General features: G+C 38.8%; 1 protein-coding gene and 1 pseudogene across 2 annotated transcripts; both read left to right on the top strand.

Annotated features, from left to right (window-relative positions):
* The first annotated feature begins 371 nt into the window (after positions 1–371).
* LOC114658412 (zinc finger protein Gfi-1-like) lies at positions 372–6702 on the top strand (annotated as a pseudogene).
* Positions 6703–10579: 3877 nt separating this feature from the next.
* LOC114658410 (zinc finger protein Gfi-1-like) lies at positions 10580–18896 on the top strand. Of its 2 annotated transcripts, none has more exons than XM_051932931.1 (4): positions 10580–10822; positions 16009–16146; positions 17213–17378; positions 18291–18896. In XM_051932931.1, the coding sequence occupies exons 1-4, from the start codon at positions 10646–10648 to the stop codon at positions 18467–18469; spliced, it is 660 nt and encodes a 219-aa protein (XP_051788891.1). In that variant the 5' UTR covers positions 10580–10645; the 3' UTR covers positions 18470–18896. The 2 variants fall into 2 exon arrangements, with proteins under 2 accessions (XP_051788891.1, XP_051788890.1); XM_051932930.1 differs by lacking the exon at positions 10580–10822 and adding an exon at positions 15585–15838.
* The last annotated feature ends 12 nt before the right edge of the window (positions 18897–18908 follow it).

Here is an 18908-nt window from a genome sequence, read left to right as displayed (position 1 = left end):
TCAGCCAAAGTTCTAATCTCATCACCCACAGCTGTAAGCATGCATGATTTAAGCCTTTGGGTGTGACCTCTGTGGAAAAGGCTTCCAACGAAAAGTGCACTTGAGAAGACACAAGGAAACACAACATGGCCTAAAATAATAGGGTGGGCACTGTTACCTGAAGACAGTTTACACCATGACAAAATGGGACAGTCCTTGGTAACAAACACTAAGAGGATTATTGTGCTGTTGCTCAAAAGAATCGTCTCCTACTGAATTGATGCACATTGGTCACCAATGCATGATGCTCCTTGGACAAGTGGAATCCTCATTGACCGTAGAGTGTATTGCCGTATTGAATGCACTACATACACCTCAAATTGTGCTCAGAAATGAGATTTTTTTTGTAAATATGAGGTTAATAAATGACAAAAGTTGTTTGATAGATAGATAGATAGATAGATAGATAGATAGATAGATAGATAGATAGATAGATAGATAGATAGATAGATAGATAGATACTTTATTAATCCCAACGGGAAATTCACATTCTTCAGCAGCAGCATACTGATACAATAAATAATATTAAAGAATGATAACAATGCAGGTGAAAAACAGACAATAACTATGTATAATGTTGAATGTTAACGTTTACCCCCCCGGGTGGAATTAAAGAGTCGCATAGTTTGGGGGAGAAACGATCTCCTCAATCTGTCAGTGGAACAGGACAGTGACAGCAGTCTGTCGCTGAAGCTGCTCTTCTGTCTGGAGATGATACTATTAAGTGGATGCAGTGGATTCTCCATAATTGATAGGAGCCTGCTGAGCGCCCTTCGCTCTGCCACAGATGTTAAACTGTCTAGCTCCATGCCAACAATAGAGCTTGCCTTCCTCACCAGTTTGTCCAGACGTGAGGCGTCTTTCCTCCTAATGCTGCCTCCCCAGCACACCACTGCGTAGAAGAGGGCGCTCGCCACAACTGTCTGATAGAACAAATGCAGCATCTTATTGCAGATGTTGAAGGACGCCAGCCTTCTAAGGTAGTATAACCGGCTCTGTCCTTTCTTGCACAGCGCATCAGTATTGGCAGTCCAGTCTAATTTATCATCCAGCTGCACTCCCAGATATTTATAGGTCTGCACCATCTGCACACAGTCACCTTTGATGATCACTGGGTCTTTGAGGGGTCTGGGCCTCCTAAAATCCACCACCAGCTCTTTGGTTTTGCTGGTGTTCAGGTGTAGGTGGTTTGAGTCGCACCATTTAACATAACAAAGTCATTGATTAGGACCCTATACTCCTCCTCCAGCCCATTCCTGATGCAGCCCACGATAGCAGTGTCATCAGCGAACTTTTGCACATGGCAGGACTCCGAGTTGTATTGGAAGTCCGATGTATATAGGCTGAACAGGACCGGAGAAAGTACAGTCCCCTGTGGCGCTCCTGTGTTGCTGACCACAATGTCAGACGTGCAGTTCCCAAGACGCACATACTGAGGTCTGTCTTTAAGATAGTCCACGATCCATGCCACTAGGTATGAATCTAATCCCATCTCTGTCAGCTTGTCCCTAAGGAGCAGAGGTTGGATTGTGTTGAAGGCGCTAGAGAAGTCTAGAAACATAATTCTTACAGCACCACTACCTCTGTCCAAGTGAGAGAGGGATCGGTGTAGCATATAGATGATGGCATCCTCTGCTCCCACCTTCTCCTGATATGCAAACTGCAGAGAGTCGAGGGCGTGTTGAACCTGTGGCCTAAGGTGGTGAAGCAGCAGCCTCTCCATGGTCTTCATCACATGTGATGTCAGAGCAACAGGCCGAAAGTCATTCAGCTCACTAGGACATGATACCTTTGGGATTGGGGTGATACAAGATGTTTTCCAAAGCCTCGGGACTTTCCCCTGTTCCAGGCTCAGGTTGAAGATGCGCTGTAGAGGGCTCCCCAGCTCCGATGCACAGACCTTCAGCAGTCGTGGCGATACTCCATCTGGACCCGCTGCTTTGCTGGCACGAAGTCTCCTCAGCTCTCTGCTCACTTGCGCTGTTGTAATTATGGGTGGGGATGTCTTTCCTATGCTGGTATCAGCAGAAGGATGTGTGGAGGGTGCAATACTCCGAGGTGAGAGTGAGAGTGGGTTAGGCTGGTCAAACCTGTTAAAGAAGTTGTTCATTTGGTTTGCTCTCTTCACGTCTCTCTCAATGGTGGTACCCCGCTTCGAGCTGCAGCCAGTGATGATCTTCATCCCATCCCACACTTCCTTCATGCTGTTATTCTGCAACTTCTGCTCCAGCTTTCTCCTGTACTGCTCCTTCGCCGCCCTGAGCTGGACTCGGAGTTCCTTCTGCACGCGCTTGAGCTCATGCTGATCACCGTTTTTAAAAACCCTTTTCTTCTGGTTCAAAAGGCCCTTAGCATCAGCAAGGAAGTCAAAACCAGATATATTTAAAGCAAAATATTTTTGCACAATAATTTACCTACAACAAATAGCTAATATTATTTGGGTTGGTGGTAAATTTCTTTGCTCATGTAAAATTAAAAGGTTGGTGGTAAATTTCTTTGCTCATGTAAAATTAAAAGTTAAACGACAGACTTTCCCCAGAGTCCGACCTCATTCAAAGGACAAAGCACTCGTCCAAGTCGCCAAATAGCTGCAAGGGCAGCGTTTCTGACAGATCCTCCGACTACGAAGACTACTGGAGACCACCTTCCCCTTCAGCATCCCCAGGTACATTTATAGAAATTAGTAACAAAATAAAAATGGTGGGGTGTTTTAACTTTTGAAATTGTCTGGTTAACTAAACCTTGGGCTTTTTATCTTTTCATTTTAAATGGGAAACTTTGAGCAGTTACTTGATCAGATGTTATTTACGCTGTACACCTTTGTTATTTTACTAGCAAGTAGTGACAAGAATTGTCTACATTTTCAGTCATTACAATTATTATATCCACTTATGCAAAAGATATATAAAGTATTCAGGTAATGTAAGCATTAATTAAACACAATGTCCTACTACTGTGTGTTAATAAGAACTGGGCAGCTAACAATGAAAAGCAAAGAAAATTGGTTATGAATGTTTGACAATGGGATAAAAACAATTGTTAAAGACAGCAGGGCTTAAACTATTAAGGCTATTTTCTGAACAGATTTAAAGTTGCTTATTTTAATGATTAAGTTGTTAATAAGGTTGTTGGTAATAATAATACAGTAAATATGTATTAATACTTTAGGAATGATATCCTGATGTTAATAGCAACAAGGAACAAATAACCATGTATATGTTATTATGACAACACTAACTGTATGATGATGCAGAGAATATTAACTTAAACACAAAAAAATCACTTAAGAATAAACTGTCAAATGCTGTTGAAAACCATTATGCACTGTAAATGACGAGGTTCAATAGATAACAAATAAAGTACAAAATTGCATGAATGCATACATAAATATCACATTAATATAAGTAGCATAACAAACATAGCACTTACTATTAAGTAAATCATTTTTTATTATTTGACATTAATATACTTTTTGGACCTTTCAGAAACAATTTTATTAGAATATATAGCCTATAGCAGGAACTTATTGTCTTGTTATGTATCTTGAAAATGCTGGCTACACATAAGCTATTAATAGATTCACAAGAACACCTTAAATGCGTACATTTTGTGTCCTAACTTTAGTAAAGTGACAATTATATTTAAGTCATTTATTCAGTTAGGTGTTTTAGGACAACACTGAAAGCACCATATTAAATTTAAACTGCATGCGTTGTTTCTCTGCAGAGTCAGAGAAGTCTCTGTCTCCTTCTGTGGATGAAAGCCATCCCTTTGCCATCCCTTACCGACCGTACACATGGAGCAGTTACCCTGGGTCAGAGTTGAGGCATTTGGTGCAGCAGGGATTTCACAGAACCCCTTCGGTAGACCGGGGTTTGGCAATGTATCCTGAAAGGGGACCTGACTCCACCCTGTTTGTCGACACGGGTTCCACAATGGGACTTTATAATGACTACAGCTCTGCAGGCAACCTCTTTGACCACAGCACTTCTGCAGCCCTTTATACGGATCCCCGTGGTCACAACATCCAGGACAAAGTACCGGAAATTAAGGAGGAATCTGAGCTTCTCTGAACACGCCTTGCTATTCAATAAGGGCTCCTACAAGTGTATTAAGTGCAGCAAGGTATTGGTTACAAATTTATTCTAAGGAATAAAACAAATTGTTTTTATCTGTGAGCAGAGGATATCAAAAAATGAATTGTGTGTAACTTTACACTAGCCATTATTTTTAAAGTCAAGTTTTAAGTAGGATGATGATACATGGAAGCATCAATTGTTCGTTTTAATTTGTAGGTGTTTTCAACACCTCATGGGTTAGAGGTACATGTGAGAAGATCCCACAGTGGCACAAGACCATTTGCCTGTGAAATCTATGGGAAGACCTTTGGCCATGCAGTGAGCTTGGAGCAGCACAAAGCAGTCCATTCTCAGGTAAACACCAATTCAAACTTGTCCAGTGCAAGAGGTTCAGCCATCCACTCATTACTACACTACCAGTGGTGTACTTCATTCTAAATACAGACTCGCAGAGAAAGCCCTGCCTGTCCTTTGATATTAAATCGTACCTGTTCTGGTAGATTTAATTGTGGCCAAAATGTATTTATTTTTAATAGAGCTAATTAGTCTGTGCATCCAATTCTGAACTTCAACCACTTTCATAGCCATGCAAGCCAGAGCCTATTTTTAAAGCCTTGGTTGCAAAGCAAGAACCAACACTGTATGTATATGCCAGTCCACTGTGAGGCACCCTGACTCAGATTGAATCTGAATAAATGCATAGCATATGCAGATGTTGCACATCCGCAATGATGAAAAAATTGGAATACAGTGTAGCCAAACAGTTGTTTTTTTAGCCTGCACAGACTATTGATCTTGTCGTTCTATTTTGACATGACAAAAGCTCAAGTCAAGTGACTTGCTCATGGTTACACAGTGAGGCAGCCATTGGTTGTGATTCTGTGGTTTCCAATCTCACTTTTCAGCTACCAAAACACATTTCCGGTAGAAATGTTTAAAGTCAAGCACAGAAATATCAATTTTTAAATTTGTTATATTTAAACAGATCATTTTTGTACCGTGAAACTACATGGATGTACATTATGAATTGTGAATCAGTTTTACTGTTGAAATATTTCCAACAGAATTGATAAGATTGTGTGTTTCAGTTTGTTGTAACTTCAACTAGCAACTAAGCAGATGAGCTGAAAAGCCACAGAGTTTGTAGGTTTAGTCAAGACCACTTGGCTTCCACTACTCCAGCTGTTGTAATATGCACACAACTTCAATTTGTAAGTTGCACAGTATTACAAACATCAAAATAACTAAGGGGTATCTGTAAGAACAGACTTTTTGTTACTTGTTCTTATCAGTATTTATTTCTGTAATTTGTAAGTTAAACTGTATTACAAACATCAAAACAACTAATGGTTATAATCTGTAAGAAGAGACTTTTGTTAATTATTCTTTTATCAATATTTACTTGTTTCTTTTTTTAGGAGAGAAGCTTTGATTGCCAAATATGTAGTAAAAGTTTTAAATGTTCCACCACCTTGTCCACTCATTTATTAATTCATTCCGATACTCGCCCCTATCCATACCAATACTGTGGCAAACGTTTTCATCAGAATTCAGACATGAAAAAGCACACTTTCATCCATACAGGTAAGGCCAATTTCAAAGCAGTATTCATTTACCTGAGCATGTTCTATCCTCTTTAAATACATGTACCGCTTTAGTAATATCTTAATGACAAAGGAACATTTACAGTTTTTATCCACTTTTAAAAAAAGGTAATTGTTTACATGGTGACAATTATCTTTATCATAAACTGAACATTTTACACCTAAACTGTGTGTGTACTTGTGCCTTGGAATAAACTGATTCTGCTGAGCTTTTAAAAAAAAAAGGAATAAAATTTTGCGCTGAGAACATTATCATAATTTTGGAGGAGTATGTCAGTTTTAGTGCCACTGCTTTACAGTTCCAGAGCTGTAGGTTCACATCCAGTGTGGATTTTGCCCTGGGGACTAATCCACATAATGAAATTATAAAAAGTTAAAATGATATTATTGTATTCATATTTTTAATGCTAAATTAAATATGTACTTTGAACACCTTTATTTCCTAATTTTGATAAGAAGAATGTTTGTTTGTTTTTTCTACTTGAATTTTAACAGAATCCTTCCTTTTGCTGTAGGTGAGAAACCTCACAATTGTCAAGTGTGTGGGAAAGCCTTCAGCCAAAGTTCTAATCTCATCACCCACAGCTGTAAGCATACAGGATTTAAGCCTTTTGGGTGTGACCTCTGTAGAAAAGGCTTCCAATGAAAAGTGGACTTGAGAAGACACAAGGAAACGCAACATGGCCTAAAATAATAGGGTGGGCACTGTTACCTGAAGACAGTTTACACCATGACAAAATGGGACAGTCCTTGGTAACAAACACTAAGAGGATTATTGTGCTGTCACTCAAAACAATTGTCTCCTCCTGAAGTGATGCACATTGGTCACCAATGCATGATGCTCCTTGGACAAGTCTACTTGAATTTTAACAGAATCTTCCTTTTGCTGTAGGTGAGAAACCTCACAAGTGTCAAGTGTGTGGGAAAGCCTTCAGCCAAAGTTCTAATCTCATCACCCACAGCTGTAAGCATGCATGATTTAAGCCTTTGGGTGTGACCTCTGTGGAAAAGGCTTCCAACGAAAAGTGCACTTGAGAAGACACAAGGAAACACAACATGGCCTAAAATAATAGGGTGGGCACTGTTACCTGAAGACAGTTTACACCATGACAAAATGGGACAGTCCTTGGTAACAAACACTAAGAGGATTATTGTGCTGTTGCTCAAAAGAATCGTCTCCTACTGAATTGATGCACATTGGTCACCAATGCATGATGCTCCTTGGACAAGTGGAATCCTCATTGACCGTAGAGTGTATTGCCGTATTGAATGCACTACATACACCTCAAATTGTGCTCAGAAATGAGATTTTTTTTGTAAATATGAGGTTAATAAATGACAAAAGTTGTTTGATAGATAGATAGATAGATAGATAGATAGATAGATAGATAGATAGATAGATAGATAGATAGATAGATAGATAGATAGATAGATACTTTATTAATCCCAACGGGAAATTCACATTCTTCAGCAGCAGCATACTGATACAATAAATAATATTAAAGAATGATAACAATGCAGGTGAAAAACAGACAATAACTATGTATAATGTTGAATGTTAACGTTTACCCCCCCGGGTGGAATTAAAGAGTCGCATAGTTTGGGGGAGAAACGATCTCCTCAATCTGTCAGTGGAACAGGACAGTGACAGCAGTCTGTCGCTGAAGCTGCTCTTCTGTCTGGAGATGATACTATTAAGTGGATGCAGTGGATTCTCCATAATTGATAGGAGCCTGCTGAGCGCCCTTCGCTCTGCCACAGATGTTAAACTGTCTAGCTCCATGCCAACAATAGAGCTTGCCTTCCTCACCAGTTTGTCCAGACGTGAGGCGTCTTTCCTCCTAATGCTGCCTCCCCAGCACACCACTGCATAGAAGAGGGCGCTCGCCACAACTGTCTGATAGAACAAATGCAGCATCTTATTGCAGATGTTGAAGGACGCCAGCCTTCTAAGGTAGTATAACCGGCTCTGTCCTTTCTTGCACAGCGCATCAGTATTGGCAGTCCAGTCTAATTTATCATCCAGCTGCACTCCCAGATATTTATAGGTCTGCACCATCTGCACACAGTCACCTTTGATGATCACTGGGTCTTTGAGGGGTCTGGGCCTCCTAAAATCCACCACCAGCTCTTTGGTTTTGCTGGTGTTCAGGTGTAGGTGGTTTGAGTCGCACCATTTAACATAACAAAGTCATTGATTAGGACCCTATACTCCTCCTCCAGCCCATTCCTGATGCAGCCCACGATAGCAGTGTCATCAGCGAACTTTTGCACATGGCAGGACTCCGAGTTGTATTGGAAGTCCGATGTATATAGGCTGAACAGGACCGGAGAAAGTACAGTCCCCTGTGGCGCTCCTGTGTTGCTGACCACAATGTCAGACGTGCAGTTCCCAAGACGCACATACTGAGGTCTGTCTTTAAGATAGTCCACGATCCATGCCACTAGGTATGAATCTAATCCCATCTCTGTCAGCTTGTCCCTAAGGAGCAGAGGTTGGATTGTGTTGAAGGCGCTAGAGAAGTCTAGAAACATAATTCTTACAGCACCACTACCTCTGTCCAAGTGAGAGAGGGATCGGTGTAGCATATAGATGATGGCATCCTCTGCTCCCACCTTCTCCTGATATGCAAACTGCAGAGAGTCGAGGGCGTGTTGAACCTGTGGCCTAAGGTGGTGAAGCAGCAGCCTCTCCATGGTCTTCATCACATGTGATGTCAGAGCAACAGGCCGAAAGTCATTCAGCTCACTAGGACATCATACCTTTGGGATTGGGGTGATACAAGATGTTTTCCAAAGCCTCGGGACTTTCCCCTGTTCCAGGCTCAGGTTGAAGATGCGCTGTAGAGGGCCCCCCAGCTCCGATGCACAGACCTTCAGCAGTCGTGGCGATACTCCATCTGGACCCGCTGCTTTGCTGGCACGAAGTCTCCTCAGCTCTCTGCTCACTTGCGCTGTTGTAATTATGGGTGGGGATGTCTTTCCTATGCTGGTATCAGCAGAAGGATGTGTGGAGGGTGCAATACTCCGAGGTGAGAGTGAGAGTGGGTTAGGCTGGTCAAACCTGTTAAAGAAGTTGTTCATTTGGTTTGCTCTCTTCACGTCTCTCTCAATGGTGGTACCCCGCTTCGAGCTGCAGCCAGTGATGATCTTCATCCCATCCCACACTTCCTTCATGCTGTTATTCTGCAACTTCTGCTCCAGCTTTCTCCTGTACTGCTCCTTCGCCGCCCTGAGCTGGACTCGGAGTTCCTTCTGCACGCGCTTGAGCTCATGCTGATCACCGTTTTTAAAAACCCTTTTCTTCTGGTTCAAAAGGCCCTTAGCATCAGCAAGGAAGTCAAAACCAGATATATTTAAAGCAAAATATTTTTGCACAATAATTTACCTACAACAAATAGCTAATATTATTTGGGTTGGTGGTAAATTTCTTTGCTCATGTAAAATTAAAAGGTTGGTGGTAAATTTCTTTGCTCATGTAAAATTAAAAGTTAAACGACAGACTTTCCCCAGAGTCTGACCTCATTCAAAGGACAAAGCACTCGTCCAAGTCACCAAATAGCTGCAAGGGCAGCGTTTCTGACAGATCCTCCGACTACGAAGACTACTGGAGACCACCTTCCCCTTCAGCATCCCCAGGTACATTTATAGAAATTAGTAACAAAATAAAAATGGTGGGGTGTTTTAACTTTTGAAATTGTCTGGTTAACTAAACCTTGGGCTTTTTATCTTTTCATTTTAAATGGGAAACTTTGAGCAGTTACTTGATCAGATGTTATTTACGCTGTACACCTTTGTTATTTTACTAGCAAGTAGTGACAAGAATTGTCTACATTTTCAGTCATTACAATTATTATATCCACTTATGCAAAAGATATATAAAGTATTCAGGTAATGTAAGCATTAATTAAACACAATGTCCTACTACTGTGTGTTAATAAGAACTGGGCAGCTAACAATGAAAAGCAAAGAAAATTGGTTATGAATGTTTGACAATGGGATAAAAACAATTGTTAAAGACAGCAGGGCTTAAACTATTAAGGCTATTTTCTGAACAGATTTAAAGTTGCTTATTTTAATGATTAAGTTGTTAATAAGGTTGTTGGTAATAATAATACAGTAAATATGTATTAATACTTTAGGAATGATATCCTGATGTTAATAGCAACAAGGAACAAATAACCATGTATATGTTATTATGACAACACTAACTGTATGATGATGCAGAGAATATTAACTTAAACACAAAAAAATCACTTAAGAATAAACTGTCAAATGCTGTTGAAAACCATTATGCACTGTAAATGACGAGGTTCAATAGATAACAAATAAAGTACAAAATTGCATGAATGCATACATAAATATCACATTAATATAAGTAGCATAACAAACATAGCACTTACTATTAAGTAAATCATTTTTTTATTATTTGACATTAATATACTTTTTGGACCTTTCAGAAACAATTTTATTAGAATATATAGCCTATAGCAGGAACTTATTGTCTTGTTATGTATCTTGAAAATGCTGGCTACACATAAGCTATTAATAGATTCACAAGAACACCTTAAATGCGTACATTTTGTGTCCTAACTTTAGTAAAGTGACAATTATATTTAAGTCATTTATTCAGTTAGGTGTTTTAGGACAACACTGAAAGCACCATATTAAATTTAAACTGCATGCGTTGTTTCTCTGCAGAGTCAGAGAAGTCTCTGTCTCCTTCTGTGGATGAAAGCCATCCCTTTGCCATCCCTTACCGACCGTACACATGGAGCAGTTACCCTGGGTCAGAGTTGAGGCATTTGGTGCAGCAGTGATTTCACAGAACCCCTTCGGTAGACCGGGGTTTGGCAATGTATCCTGAAAGGGGACCTGACTCCACCCTGTTTGTCGACACGGGTTCCACAATGGGACTTTATAATGACTACAGCTCTGCAGGCAACCTCTTTGACCACAGCACTTCTGCAGCCCTTTATACGGATCCCCGTGGTCACAACATCCAGGACAAAGTACCGGAAATTAAGGAGGAATCTGAGCTTCTCTGAACACGCCTTGCTATTCAATAAGGGCTCCTACAAGTGTATTAAGTGCAGCAAGGTATTGGTTACAAATTTATTCTAAGGAATAAAACAAATTGTTTTTATCTGTGAGCAGAGGATATCAAAAAATGAATTGTGTGTAACTTTACACTAGCCATTATTTTTAAAGTCAAGTTTTAAGTAGGATGATGATACATGGAAGCATCAATTGTTCGTTTTAATTTGTAGGTGTTTTCAACACCTCATGGGTTAGAGGTACATGTGAGAAGATCCCACAGTGGCACAAGACCATTTGCCTGTGAAATCTATGGGAAGACCTTTGGCCATGCAGTGAGCTTGGAGCAGCACAAAGCAGTCCATTCTCAGGTAAACACCAATTCAAACTTGTCCAGTGCAAGAGGTTCAGCCATCCACTCATTACTACACTACCAGTGGTGTACTTCATTCTAAATACAGACTCGCAGAGAAAGCCCTGCCTGTCCTTTGATATTAAATCGTACCTGTTCTGGTAGATTTAATTGTGGCCAAAATGTATTTATTTTTAATAGAGCTAATTAGTCTGTGCATCCAATTCTGAACTTCAACCACTTTCATAGCCATGCAAGCCAGAGCCTATTTTTAAAGCCTTGGTTGCAAAGCAAGAACCAACACTGTATGTATATGCCAGTCCACTGTGAGGCACCCTGACTCAGATTGAATCTGAATAAATGCATAGCATATGCAGATGTTGCACATCCGCAATGATGAAAAAATTGGAATACAGTGTAGCCAAACAGTTGTTTTTTTAGCCTGCACAGACTATTGATCTTGTCGTTCTATTTTGACATGACAAAAGCTCAAGTCAAGTGACTTGCTCATGGTTACACAGTGAGGCAGCCATTGGTTGTGATTCTGTGGTTTCCAATCTCACTTTTCAGCTACCAAAACACATAAAGTCAAGCACAGAAATATCAATTTTTAAATTTGTTATATTTAAACAGATCATTTTTGTACCGTGAAACTACATGGATGTACATTATGAATTGTGAATCAGTTTTACTGTTGAAATATTTCCAACAGAATTGATAAGATTGTGTGTTTCAGTTTGTTGTAACTTCAACTAGCAACTAAGCAGATGAGCTGAAAAGCCACAGAGTTTGTAGGTTTAGTCAAGACCACTTGGCTTCCACTACTCCAGCTGTTGTAATATGCACACAACTTCAATTTGTAAGTTGCACAGTATCACAAACATCAAAATAACTAAGGGGTATCTGTAAGAACAGACTTTTTGTTACTTGTTCTTATCAGTATTTATTTCTGTAATTTGTAAGTTAAACTGTATTACAAACATCAAAACAACTAATGGTTATAATCTGTAAGAAGAGACTTTTGTTAATTATTCTTTTATCAATATTTACTTGTTTCTTTTTTTAGGAGAGAAGCTTTGATTGCCAAATATGTAGTAAAAGTTTTAAATGTTCCACCACCTTGTCCACTCATTTATTAATTCATTCCGATACTCGCCCCTATCCATACCAGTACTGTGGCAAACGTTTTCATCAGAATTCAGACATGAAAAAGCACACTTTCATCCATACAGGTAAGGCCAATTTCAAAGCAGTATTCATTTACCTGAGCATGTTCTATCCTCTTTAAATACATGTACCGCTTTAGTAATATCTTAATGACAAAGGAACATTTACAGTTTTTATCCACTTTTAAAAAAAGGTAATTGTTTACATGGTGACAATTATCTTTATCATAAACTGAACATTTTACACCTAAACTGTGTGTGTACTTGTGCCTTGGAATAAACTGATTCTGCTGAGCTTTTAAAAAAAAAAGGAATAAAATTTTGCGCTGAGAACATTGTCATAATTTTGGAGGAGCATGTCAGTTTTAGTGCCACTGCTTTACAGTTCCAGAGCTGTAGGTTCACATCCAGTGTGGATTTTGCCCTGGGGACTAATCCACATAATGAAATTATAAAAAGTTAAAATGATATTATTGTATTCATATTTTTAATGCTAAATTAAATATGTACTTTGAACAGCTTTATTTCCTAATTTTGATAAGAAGAATGTTTGTTTGTTTTTTCTACTTGAATTTTAACAGAATCATTCCTTTTGCTGTAGGTGAGAAACCTCACAATTGTCAAGTGTGTGGGAAAGCCTTCAGCCAAAGTTCTAATCTCATCACGCACAGCTGTAAGCATACAGGATTTAAGCCTTTTGGGTGTGACCTCTGTGGAAAAGGCTTCCAATGAAAAGTGGACTTGAGAAGACACAAGGAAACGCAACATGGCCTAAAATAATAGGGTGGGCACTGTTACCTGAAGACAGTTTACACCATGACAAAATGGCACAGTCCTTGGTAACAAACACTAATAGGATTATTGTGTTGTCGCTCAAAACAATCGTCTTCTACTGAAGTGATGCACATTGGTCACCAATGCATGGTGCTCCTTGGACAAGTCTACTTGAATTTTAACAGAATCATTCCTTTTGCTGTAGGTGAGAAACCTCACAAGTGTCAAGTATGTGGGAAAGCCTTCAGCCAAACTTCTAATCTCATCACGCACAGCTGTAAGCATACAGGATTTAAGCCTTTTGGGTGTGACCTCTGTGGAAAAGGCTTCCAATGAAAAGTGGACTTGAGAAGACACAAGGAAACGCAACATGGCCTAAAATAATAGGGTGGGCACTGTTACCTGAAGACAGTTTACACCATGACAAAATGGCACAGTCCTTGGTAACAAACATTAATAGGATTATTGTGTTGTCGCTCAAAACAATCGTCTTCTACTGAAGTGATGCACATTGGTCACCAATGCATGATGCTCCTTGGACAAGTCTACTTGAATTTTAACAGAATCATTCCTTTTGCTGTAGGTGAGAAACCTCACAAGTGTCAAGTATGTGGGAAAGCCTTCAGCCAAACTTCTAATCTCATCATGCACAGCTGTAAGCATACAGGATTTAAGCCTTTTGGGTGTGACCTCTGTGGAAAAGGCTTCCAACGAAAAGTGGGCTTGAGAAAACACAAGGAAACGCAACATGGCCTAAAATAATAGGGTGGGCACTGTTACCAGAAGACAGTTTACACCATGACAAAATGGGACAGTCCTTGGTAACAAACACTAAGAGGATTATTGTGCTGTTGCTCAAAAGAATCGTCTCCTACTGAATTGATGCACATTGGTCACCAATGCATGATGCTCCTTGGACAAGTGGAATCCTCATTGACCGTAGAGTGTATTGCCGTATTGAATGCACTACATACACCTCAAATTGTGCTCAGAAATGAGATTTTTTTTGTAAATATGAGGTTAATAAATGACAAAGTTGTTTAATAGCATCAGCAAGGAAGTCAAAACCAGATATATTTAAAGCAAAATATTTTTGCACAATAATTTACCTACAACAAATAGCTAATATTATTTGGGTTGGTGGTAAATTTCTTTGCTCATGTAAAATTAAAAGTTAAACGACAGACTTTCCCCAGAGTCCGACCTCATTCAAAGGACAAAGCACTCGTCCAAGTCGCCAAATAGCTGCAAGGGCAGCGTTTGTGACAGATCCTCCGACTACGAAGACTACTGGAGACCACCTTCCCCTTCAGCATCCCCAGGTACATTTATAGAAATTAGTAACAAAATAAAAATGGTGGGGTGTTTTAACTTTTGAAATTGTCTGGTTAACTAAACCTTGGGCTTTTTATCTTTTCATTTTAAATGGGAAACTTTGAGCAGTTACTTGATCAGATGTTATTTACGCTGTACACCTTTGTTATTTTACTAGCAAGTAGTGACAAGAATTGTCTACATTTTCAGTCATTACAATTATTACATCCACTCATGCAAAAGATATATAATGTATTCAGGTAATGTAAGCATTAATTAAACACAATGTCCTACTACTGTGTGTTAATAAGAACTGGGCAGCTAACAATGAAAAGCAAAGAAAATTGGTTATGAAAGTTTGACAATGGGATAAAAACAATTGTTAAAGACAGCAGGGCTTAAACTATTAAGGCTATTTTCTGAACAGATTTAAAGTTGCTTATTTTAATGATTAAGTTGTTAATAAGGTTGTTGGTAATAATAATACAGTAAATATGTATTAATACTTCAGGAATGATATCCTGATGTTAATAGCAACAAGGAACAAATAAACATGTATATGTTATTATGACTACACTAACTGTATGATGATGCAGAGAAAATTAACTTCTTAAAACAAAAAAAATCAGTTAAGAATAAACTGTCAAATGCTGTTGAAAACCATTATGCACTGTAAATGACGAGTTTCAAAATATAACGAATAAAGTACAAAATTGCATGAATGCATACATAAATATCACATTACTACAAGTAGCATAACAAACATAGCACTTACCATTAAGTAAATCATTTTTTATTATTTGACATTAATATACTTTTTGGACCTTTCAGAAACAATTTTATTAGTATATGTATAGCCTATAGCAGGAACTTATTGTCTTGTTACATATCTTGAAAATGCTGGCTACATATAAGCTATTAACAAATTCACAAGAACACCTTAAATGTGTAAATTTTGTGTCCTAACTTTAGTAAAGTGACAATTATATTTAAGTCATTTATTCTGTGAGGTGTTTTAGGACAACACTGAAAGCACCATATTAAATTTAAACTGCATGCGTTGTTTCTCTGCAGAGTCCGAGAAGTCTCTGTCTCCTTCCTTTGATGAAAGCCATCCCTTTGCCATCCCTTACCGACCGTACACATGGAGCAGTTACCCTGGGTCAGAGTTGAGGCATTTGGTGCAGCAGGGATTTCACAGAACCGCTTCGGTAGACCGGGGTTTGGCAATGTATCCCGAAAGGGGACCTGACTCCACCCTGTTTGTCGACACGGGTTCCACAATGGGACTTTATAATGACTACAGCTCTGCAGGCAACCTCTTTGACCACAGCACTTCTGCAGCCCTTTATACGGATCCCCGTGGTCACAACATCCAGGACAAAGTACCGGAAATTAAGGAGGAATCTGAGCTTCTCTGAACACGCCTTGCTATTCAATAAGGGCTCCTACAAGTGTATTAAGTGCAGCAAGGTATTAGTTACAAATTTATTCTAAGGAATAAAACAAATTGTTTTTATCTGTGAGCAGAGGATATCAAAAAATGAATTGTGTGTAACTTTACACTAGCCATTATTTTTAAAGTCAAGTTTTAAGTAGGATGATGATACATGGAAGCATCAATTGTTCGTTTTAATTTGTAGGTGTTTTCAACACCTCATGGGTTAGAGGTACATGTGAGAAGATCCCACAGTGGCACAAGACCATTTGCCTGTGAAATCTATGGGAAGACCTTTAGCCATGCAGTGAGCTTGGAGCAGCACAAAGCAGTCCATTCTCAGGTAAACACCAATTCAAACTTGTCCAGTGCAAGAGGTTCAGCCATCCACTCATTACTACACTACCAGTGGTGTACTTCATTCTAAATACAGACTCGCAGAGAAAGCCCTGCCTGTCCTTTGATATTAAATCGTACCTGTTCTGGTAGATTTAATTGTGGCCAAAATGTATTTATTTTTAATAGAGCTAATTAGTCTGTGCATCCAATTCTGAACTTCAACCACTTTCATAGCCATGCAAGCCAGAGCCTATTCTTAAAGCCTTGGTTGCAAAGCAAGAACCAACACTGTATGTATATGCCAGTCCACTGTGAGGCACCCTGACTCAGATTGAATCTGAATAAATGCATAGCATATGCAGATGTTGCACATCCGCAATGATGAAAAAATTGGAATACAGTGTAGCCAAACAGTTGTTTTTTTAGCCTGCACAGACTATTGATCTTGTCGTTCTATTTTGACATGACAAAAGCTCAAGTCAAGTGACTTGCTCATGGTTACACAGTGAGGCAGCCATTGGTTGTGATTCTGTGGTTTCCAATCTCACTTTTCAGCTACCAAAACACATTTCCGGTAGAAATGTTTAAAGTCAAGCACAGAAATATCAATTTTTAAATTTGTTATATTTAAACAGATCATTTTTGTACCGTGAAACTACATGCATGTACATTATGAATTGTGAATCAGTTTTACTGTTGAAATATTTCCAACAGAATTGATAAAAGATTGTGTGTTTCAATTTGTTGTAACTTCAGCTAGCAACTAAGCAGATGAGCTGAAAAGCCACAGAGTTTGTAGGTTTAGTCAAGACCACTTGGCTTCCACTACTCCAGCTGTTGTAATATGCACACAACTTCAATTTGTAAGTTGCACAGTATCACAAACATCAAAATAACTAAGGGGTATCTGTAAGAACAGACTTTTTGTTACTTGTTCTTATCAGTATTTATTTCTGTAATTTGTAAGTTAAACTGTATTACAAACATCAAAACAACTAATGGTTATAATCTGTAAGAAGAGACTTATGTTAATTATTCTTTTATCAATATTTACTTGTTTCTTTTTTTAGGAGAGAAGCTTTGATTGCCAAATATGTAGTAAAAGTTTGAAATGTTCCACCACCTTGTCCACTCATTTATTAATTCATTCTGATACTCGCCCCTATCCGTACCAGTACTGTGGCAAACGTTTTCATCAGAATTCAGACATGAAAAAGCACACTTTAATCCATACAGGTAAGGCCAATTTCAAAGCAGTATTCATTTAACTGAGCATGTTCTATCCTCTTTAAATACATGTACCGCTTTAGTAATATCTTAATGACAAAGGAGCATTTTCAGTTTTTATCCACTTTTAAAAAAAGGTAATTGTTTACATGGTGACAATTATCTTTATCATACACTGAACATTTTACACCTAAACTGTGTGTGTACTTGTGCCTTGGAATAAACTGATTCTGCTGAGCTTTTAAGAAAAAAGGAATAAAATTTTGCGCTGAGAACATTATCATAATTTTGGAGGAGCATGTCAGTTTTAGTGCCACTGCTTTACAGTTCCAGAGCTGTAGGTTCACATCCAGTGTGGATTTTGCCCTGGGGACTAATCCACATAATGAAATTATAAAAAGTTAAAATGATATTATTGTATTCATATTTTTAATGCTAAATTAAATATGTACTTTGAACAGCTTTATTTCCTAATTTTGATAAGAAGAATGTTTGTTTGTTTTTTCTACTTGAATTTTAACAGAATCCTTCCTTTTGCTGTAGGTGAGAAACCTCACAATTGTCAAGTGTGTGGGAAAGCCTTCAGCCAAAGTTCTAATCTCATCACGCACAGCTGTAAGCATACAGGATTTAAGCCTTTTGGGTGTGACCTCTGTGGAAAAGGCTTCCAATGAAAAGTGGACTTGAGAAGACACAAGGAAACGCAACATGGCCTAAAATAATAGGGTGGGCACTGTTACCTGAAGACAGTTTACACCATGACAAAATGGGACAGTCCTTGGTAACAAACACTAAGAGGATTATTGTGCTGTCACTCAAAACAATTGTCTCCTCCTGAAGTGATGCACATTGGTCACCAATGCATGATGCTCCTTGGACAAGTCTACTTGAATTTTAACAGAATCATTCCTTTTGCTGTAGGTGAGAAACCTCACAAGTGTCAAGTATGTGGGAAAGCCTTCAGCCAAACTTCTAATCTCATCACCCACAGCTGTAAGCATACAGGATTTAAGCCTTTTGGGTGTGACCTCTGTGGAAAAGGCTTCCAACGAAAAGTGGGCTTGAGAAAACACAAGGAAACGCAACATGGCCTAAAATAATAGGGTGGGCACTGTTACCAGAAGACAGTTTACACCATGACAAAATGGGACAGTCCTTGGTAACAAACACTAAGAGGATTATTGTGCTGTTGCTCAAAAGAATCGTCTCCTACTGAATTGATGCACATTGGTCACCAATGCATGATGCTCCTTGGACAAGTGGAATCCTCATTGACCGTAGAGTGTATTGCCGTATTGAATGCACTACATACACCTCAAATTGTGCTCAGAAATGAGATTTTTTTTGTAAATATGAGGTTAATAAATGACAAAGTTGTTTAATAGCATCAGCAAGGAAGTCAAAACCAGATATATTTAAAGCAAAATATTTTTGCACAATAATTTACCTACAACAAATAGCTAATATTATTTGGGTTGGTGGTAAATTTCTTTGCTCATGTAAAATTAAAAGTTAAACGACAGACTTTCCCCAGAGTCC

Source organism: Erpetoichthys calabaricus, chromosome 10, assembly GCF_900747795.2.
Source record: "Erpetoichthys calabaricus chromosome 10, fErpCal1.3, whole genome shotgun sequence".
Classification (NCBI taxonomy): Eukaryota; Metazoa; Chordata; class Cladistia; order Polypteriformes; family Polypteridae; genus Erpetoichthys; species Erpetoichthys calabaricus.
The sequence above is the reverse complement of the archived record's forward strand: the minus strand, read 5'-3'. Positions and strand labels throughout refer to the sequence as shown.

Bases quoted from the DNA above. Each gene is read 5' to 3' on its own strand.
- LOC114658410 (XM_051932931.1), top strand. From the start codon at position 10,646: ATGACTACAGCTCTGCAGGCAACCTCTTTGACCACAGCACTTCTGCAG. The intron at 10,823-16,008 runs GTATTGGTTACA...TTTAATTTGTAG, and splicing joins AGTGTATTAAGTGCAGCAAG to GTGTTTTCAACACCTCATGG. The intron at 17,379-18,290 runs GTAAGGCCAATT...CTTTTGCTGTAG, and splicing joins GCACACTTTAATCCATACAG to GTGAGAAACCTCACAAGTGT.